Consider the following 8,251-nt stretch of genomic DNA (forward strand, 5'->3'; position numbering starts at 1 on the left):
ATTTGCTGTGATGACACGATTTCTCAAGGCCAAGGTACGGATAAATCGATCCTGGGCTTGAGTTATCGCCCTTGGTCGACCTGAGCGTGGTCTGTCCTGTACAGATTGTGTATCACGGTATCTGGACCATAGCCTGCTTATGGCAGACTGAGAAACATTCATCGTCCGCGCCACAACCGCCTGTGTTGTGCCGATCTGTAGCATGCCAAGGGCACGTAACCTTTCATTTTGGGTAAGCCGACGCATATCAAAATTTGTTTTCTGGTCACTAAAACAATTAAACTGATGTTTCCACCCTGGAATTCAATGCCACAATGACTGTAACATTCAAAGTCAGAGTCGTGCAAATCTTGGGTTGGACCCCCATGATGATCCCAAGCATCACATGCATTCCATGCGGTAGCTATTGGTGCGTTTGGGCGTCACATGTAACTGGAAATGTTTCTTCTGTAGTGACTTTTTTCGTAGTCATTTGCATATTTTAGTATTATGCCCCCAAAATCAAATATCCCCTACTTTTTTTGAATGGTATATAACAACTGCCTATACAAGTCACAATATTACATTTATATAGGCCTATGTTTACTATTAATATTAATAGGACCACACTATATGTAAGAATTACCTATAAAGTCACAATATTACACTTATATATGCCTATGTTTAATATTAATAGGACCACACTATATGTAACAATTACCTATAAAGTCACAATATTACATTGATATAGGCCTATGTTTAGTATTAATAGGACCACACTATATATAACAATTATCTATGAAGTCACAATATTACACGTATATAGACCTATGTTTAATATTAATAGGACAGCACTGGATATAATTAGACAATTACACGCAATGGTTATTATGAATATGCTATTACAGAACGTTTCATCGCCCAAACACTAGAATTAAATGGGTTATATTATAGCTACTATTTTCAAATAGTATTAGTTTCATGGATTACACAGGATTAGCTGGTGTTTCTTCTCGGTTTTTCTCTGTACAATGTCGATACAGTCTGGTCGTCTTCAAACTCTTCAATACTACCTCAACCAGCTCTATCAATGTTAATACACTAGCTCCAATACAGAATCCCATGTAACCTCCAAGATGACTAATAATATCACCAACGTCCAACTCCGGTTCATGTGTGATCTTAGTGACCATCATGTCTTTAAAGGAAATCGTTAAATGTATTTTGTTCTTAACACCATAAACAGGATTAATCCGCTGAGAAGAAAGTTCATATTCATATTTGATTTCCGAACACGGTCTCTTACAGTCACAAAGATCTCTAGGATATTTTACAAGGAAGGCGTGCCAAATTTTTTTAAGGGCAATATTTAAATGGTCCGTACAATTCGTACCAGGATCAAGAGTGCCTACATTACGACAACATACACAAAGGTTTCGGGGAATATCGTTCTCCATACTCTCATGCTAGTTGTGTTATTGGGTGTCTGACTAATCGTACACAATTATTGTGTGTATGTGTTACAGAATTTCTCTTTCATGATAACTCAAGTGTATTTTGTACTGTTGCTGAAAGATCGCAGAACATTGGCGTTTGTTTTGAACATGCACAAAACAAACGCCGTGACTCGGCGATCATTGGCGACCATGGAGATCACAGCACGATATCTGGCGTTTCCATCACACATTTACCACGCTTATAGCGACCTTGGGCGCGCTCTGAGACCATTTCCCGTCGCCGTAGAAGCGCAATTAAGACGACACCCTGGTCGACGGGGTGTATGAGCGATATCGTGGTCTATGTGTGAAGGTGTTTCGTTTTTAGTTTTCTTGGTGGATAAACTCTGTACAAACATCCGCAGATCGAGAAGACGTCGTTGTAATAGCGTCGTGACAGCTTGGCGCGGTCTTCTAGGGCGTGGCGCCAACGTGGTTGAACGTTGTGCGGGCGCGGAGCGAGTCTTGTAAGGACGCGGCGAACGCATTTCACCTCGACTTCTGCGATGTGGGCCCTTTCAATTTGTATATATATTATTTGTTTATTTATTTATTCTACATTGTTGTATTGTCTTGCTATGATTATTGATGAATTTGAATAAAAGTTATTCCCTTATTAGAGTAGAATTTTATTCATTACCATAACAACAGAAATGTGAGTTGGGACTAAGTATCCATAAAGCCATTCCCTTATTAGAATAGATTTTATTATTACCAAAACAACAGAAATATGAGTTGGGTCTAAACTGTATTATCCATGAGGTGCAACGGGATCTGAACGACAAGAGATCGGGTGTACGTAAACCTGAAAGGCGACAGATTGGTGATGGAGGTGCTGGGAGACTACATTTAATTGTGGTACTCTGTTTAATCGGTCTGACAGAAGCAGGACGTCATGGTCAACGGACGTCATGGTGCTGCCTGTGTATGTGTGTATGTGGCTAGGAGGGAGGGGGGAGGCAAAGCCGTATATTATAGATAAAGTTTCGAAAACTGTGAAGCCAGAAATTTCATATGACGTCATGAAAATAAGACGTCAAGTGTATAAAGACGCCATCTTGGGTCCCAAGTACCTACGCATCATCTGTTTATATGCCCTATTATATTGTCGTGTCGAAGTCGGCTGCACCGGGAGGCATGTGAATAGATATGTCATAGATTTCTACGAATAAGTGTCTATAGGAGATAAAACATAAATTTCTTAAAACGAAAAGTATAGCTGAACATACTATTATTATTATACAACAAAAAGCGCACATTATTGTTATATAGCCTAATTCATAGAGAAAATAAAATAAAAGATACACCAGATAAAAGCGCTATTAAATATATATATATACGCTTTTAAAAATCAGATTCATCTCAACAACTCTGAATAGGCTAAATGGAACAATAGAGCAAGTTCACCGTGATGTTGACAAATACGTAAGACTATATGAATTGATATTTTTATATGATTCAACCGAAAGGTGATATATATGTAATATAGATGATTAATATCTACATTCAAGTTAAACCAACTGTATCTATTTATTTTAAGTCTTATAACGTCTAGCTGAATAAAATATATGATTTATTGTCATTAAACATCTATGGGTGGTTAATAGTGTGTACCTAGAATTTTCTAAACCAAGTCTATTGCATCCAGATATTTAAAGCGTGTTAACAATATATTCATTTAAGGAAAACTGCCTACCACGGGTTCATTTCTGTCTGTTATTCATTTCACGAAAGGCTCTTGTGATTGCCACAGTATAGTACAGCTTTTCAGAAGCAAGAGACACTAGGTGATAAAGGGTACGGAAATTAGGGTCCGGGTTCTCTCCTTGATTTTATAAAAAAATGTTTCTGTAATTTGTCCTGATGTTTCTAGCTTACGCACAAGTGTGACAATCCTATCTGAAATTAAGTTTTTAATCCAATATAGAATTCAGTAACCCAAAAAACCTTATTTCAAGCAAAATCAACAAGGACAGGCATCATCATGTTGGTTTCTATTTTGATTGTCGTTTTATATTTACATCATCTGAACCATTCATAATAAGTTTTTAAAAAAATAGAATCCAGACGGAGAGAGAGAGAGAGATAGAAAGAGAGAAAAATAGAGGGGGGGGGGTGGTAACGTCCACTTTTCACAAACTAGGTCATTTCAGTAATTCGCTTGCGCGTAGGGGTCTTTAGCAGTGGGAGGAAAAGGATGACCCGGAGAAAACCCACGAGGTTGGACAAGCGGGGAATCGAAACCACGAAAGTTGACGCGCGCTAACAATTCGGCCATGCACCCCCCCCCCCCCCCCGCAAAGAGTCCTGGTGATCTAGATTTAATCCAACACTGATAAAAGTGACAAAGTGCTCAATAACGTTCATAAAACTTTCTATTTTATAAAATACGAACTGTTTTGTTTAGATGCAGTGAAGGTATTGACCCGCACCTCAAAGTTATGAGTTACGTTTGAATGACGAAGCTGTAAAACAGCTGGTCGTTTCAAAGCCTGGAAATAGATTTCATGTTGATCAGACATAAAGTGAAAAATCACAGGTTTAACAATATTATATATGATATGATCAGTAGAAACAATGAAGGTGATAACATTCACAATACTTTCTGGATTAATAGGGTTAATAATAACCTAACAGAACTATAAAGGGTTAAACTGTAAAACACTTTCAAATATCATAACATAAACAATCAACCATAAACATTGTTACAGTGTATCTTCAATAAATTATTGATCATTTTCATTTTTATTTCTGTGAGTTTTTGTGTAGGTATGGACTCCAATACACTACCTTACCCGTTATTTTAACACTTTCAAATATCATAACATACTTCAATAAATATGTTGAATTTTATCGATCATTTCCATTTTTATTCCCGTGAGTGATTGTGTAGGTAGGGGACCTAGTGTTCTGATTTACCCGTGGGACTATCATGGTGTTCTGATTTACCCGTGGGACTATCGTGTTACTCCTGTGAGTGGTTGTATAGGTAGGGACTCCAGTAAACTGACTTTCCCGTGGGATTATCATGATATTAAGACCGCCCTTGGGGTAGATCTTGTCTTACGGTATATTACATCTCAATGAATTGTTGTATTTCTAATGTGAGCATCTGCGATTGATTCATTGTCGTTCAAACCTTACCACTGTCTAAATGTAATCCTCCAAGAGACTTGAATATATTTCAACCATCAACACACCAACCATATATGGTTGAAATCCACTACTCCACTAACCCCTGGGTTATTCTATGGCGGGGAAGGGGGGCACGTTTTCAAGTTATCTGCCCTTGATGATTGTGCTATTTTCATCGACCCTCCAAAAGACATTAATATATTTCAATAATCAACACACCAACCAAATATGATTGAAATCCACCAAGCACGTTCCGGGGAAAAGGTTGAAAAATAAAAACGTATAAATTTACGAGTTGTGGTGTTTCTTCATTCCCTATTGGACCAATCACTTTCATTAGACTGTCAACGCGACACATCGTCCTCATGTGATTAAAATCCATTAATCGGGCCATGAGTAGAAGTCGAAAATATAAAAGTTGGACTAATAATATACAACAATTATCAGATATACACAAAGGTATTGTATAGCTGAAGATTTATGGAACCTAATAGGACAATATATTATATTTCATAGAAAAAAAACGAACTTGATACGAATTGCTGTTAACAAACCCCCAACTAATTGATACAGTTATTAAAGATTAATGATTCTGAATTGGCTCACCAAAAATCAATCGATATTACTGGTGATGTATATGAGATGTTAGGCTACGTACCACACTGTGACAATTAGACACCGTCTGTCAACTATTTAGGGGGAGTTCCTAAATTGCTTCACAAAAAATCAATCGATTTTACGGGTGATATATAAGAGATATTAGGCTACCACATTGTGACACTTACAGTTCAAAATGGCGGATATTAGACATCGTCTGTCAACTATTTGGGGAGAGTTCCTGAATGAAACCTCACTACACGGATGTAAAAATACATTTGCTAAGCAACACGGACCTTTGAAAAGAACACTGTGGTTTTTATGTTTTGGTTTAATGGTTGGGACTTTGGTGTACACGACTGTTACCTTCTTTCTGGAATATTTGGAATTTAATTTTGTGACCAAGACCAGTATAAGATATCATCCTGAATTAGAATTCCCGGCTGTCACGTTCTGTAACTTATGTATGTTAGACAAGAATAAATTTAATAGATCGGACATCGATAATTTTAATAAATCGGATCCTCTAGTGTTAGAATATTTTGAACTTGTTAAACAATATTCTCCGTACTTTAATATATCTGGTACCAAATGGGAAGGGTTGAGACTAAAAGAGACAGATATATCCAGGGTAGGATTTGCGATTGATGATATACTTATATACGGAGATCTTAATCTACGGTTGTTGTTGCCCGATCAAGACTTTTCTGTCAGTTACAGAGAACATTTGGAAAAATGTTTCACTTTTAACTGGCGATATTCCAATGTGACATATTACAACAAGCCGTTGATGTTCCATGCAACAAGTCAACTGTCTATTGGCCTGGACACTAAACATTACAGGTGTTTTTCTAGGTCTGAATCCTCTGGCTTTCGGTTTTTACTGCACCATCCCAATGAACCATTCCATTTTCATTCTCCATACACTTTACTTGCTTCAGGATATTCTTACACAGTTAAAGTCTCTAAAAAACGCTTTCAATATTTAAGTCATCCGTACAATTCGTACCAGGGTCAAGATTGCCTACAAGAGAAGATACACAAAGGTTTCGGGGAACATCGTTCTCCATACTCTTATGCTAGTTGTGTTATTGGGTGTCTGACTATTCGTACACAATCATTGTGTGGATGTGTTACAGAATTTCTCTTTCATGATAACTCAAGTGTATTTTGTACTGTTGCTAAAAGATATTCTTGTGCATGGAAAATTTGGTACGCCTTCCTCTTCAAATACCCTACAGATCTTTGTGACTGTAAGAGACCGTGTTCGGAAGTCAAATATGAATATGAACTTTCTTCTTGGCGGAATAAATATGTTAAACATCCGAGAAGAAAAATATTTTTATCGATTTTCTTTAAAGACATGATGGTCACTAAAATCACACATGAACCGGAGTTGGACTTCGGTGATATTATTAGTCACCTTGGAGGTTACATGGGATTCTGTATTGGAGCTAGTGTATTAACATTGATAGAGCTGGTTGAGGTAGTATTGAAGAGTTTGAAGACGATCAGACTGTATCGACATTGTACAGAGAAAAACCGAGAAGAAACACCAACTAATCCAGTGTAATCCATGACACTAATACTATTTGAAAATAGTAGCTATAATATAAGCCATTTAATTCTAGTGTTTGGACGATGAAACGTTCTGTAATAGCATATTCATGATAACCATTGCGTGTAATTGTCTAATTATATCCAGTGCTCTCCTATTAATATTAAACATAGGTCTATATACGTGTAATATTGTGACTTCATAGATAATTGTTATATAGTGCGGTCCAGTTAATACTAAAAATAGGCATAATACGTGTAATATAGTGACTTCATAGTTAATTGGTATATATAGTGCTGTCCTGTTAATATTAAACATAGGTCTATATACGTGTAATATCGTGACTTTATGGATAATATTTATATATAGTGCCGTCCTATTAATAGTAATATTGTGACTTGTATAGGCAATTGTTATATATAGTGCGGCCCTATTAATACTAAACATAGGCATATATAAGTGTAATATTGTGACTTTATAGATACTTTTTATATATAGTGCGGCCCTATTTTAATAGGGCCGCATACTAAACATTTCCCTATATAAACATTGTGACTTTCTAGTTAATTGTTATATATAGTGTGATGCTATTAATATTTATCAAAGGTCTATATAATGTAATATTGTGACTTTCTAGTTAATTGTTATATATAGTGCTGTCCTATTAATATTAAACATAGGTCTATATAATGTAATATTATTATTGTGATTTTATAGTTAATTGTTATATATAGTGGCGGTCCCTATTAATACTAAAAATAGCCCTCATAATGTAATATTGTGACTTTATAGGTAATTGTTATATATACATGTAGTGTGGTCCTTTTAACATTAAACATCGCCATATATAATGTAATATTGTGACTTTCTAGTTAATTGTAATATTCAGTGCGGTCCTATTAGTACTAAACATTGCCCTATATAAATGGAGTGTTGTGACTTATATAGGTAATTTTTATATGGAGTGTGGTCTTATTAACATTAAACATAGGTCTATATAAATGTACTAATGTGAACAACACTATTTTAGTTATTTGAATTTGGTGATATTTCAGAAATGCGTGTTTAGCATGACCTGGTTTTCATCAACCATGGTTTATTTATCTTATTACGATGCCTATTTTACATGATTACTATACTAAGAATAAGGTCCCGTTTACACATTGGTGATCTGGCCAAGCTAATTGGCGCGGATCCTAAGCTGCCTCTATGCTCTCCCAGCCATCGGTAAGCCTCCGTCACGCTATTGCCGCTATCACAATGCTCTTGTCAAACGGTTAATGCTGCATGTACGAGTGATACTAATTTTTATTTCTTTTTCAAATTTTATTGAAAGACCGCATAATTTATTTGTTAACTCTATATTCACATATACAGACAATAAGGCTGGCATTAAGATTGTCAGCCTGTCTGTCATTACATTAATATTTTAATATTTTGATTTGAAGTCTATAAAGTGGTTGCCTTAAGCCAGAATGGTCTTGAC

General features: G+C 36.0%; 1 protein-coding gene across 1 annotated transcript; it reads left to right on the top strand.

Annotated features, from left to right (window-relative positions):
- Positions 1 to 5,541: 5,541 nt before the first annotated feature.
- On the top strand, positions 5,542 to 6,780 carry LOC130014158 (uncharacterized). The gene is made up of 2 exons (XM_056103100.1): positions 5,542 to 5,671; positions 6,623 to 6,780. The coding sequence occupies exons 1-2, from the start codon at positions 5,542 to 5,544 to the stop codon at positions 6,778 to 6,780; spliced, it is 288 nt and encodes a 95-aa protein (XP_055959075.1).
- Positions 6,781 to 8,251: the final 1,471 nt, after the last annotated feature.

The sequence above is a fragment of the Patella vulgata genome, chromosome 1 (genome assembly GCF_932274485.2).
Source record: "Patella vulgata chromosome 1, xgPatVulg1.2, whole genome shotgun sequence".
Lineage (NCBI taxonomy): Eukaryota > Metazoa > Mollusca > Gastropoda > Patellidae > Patella > Patella vulgata.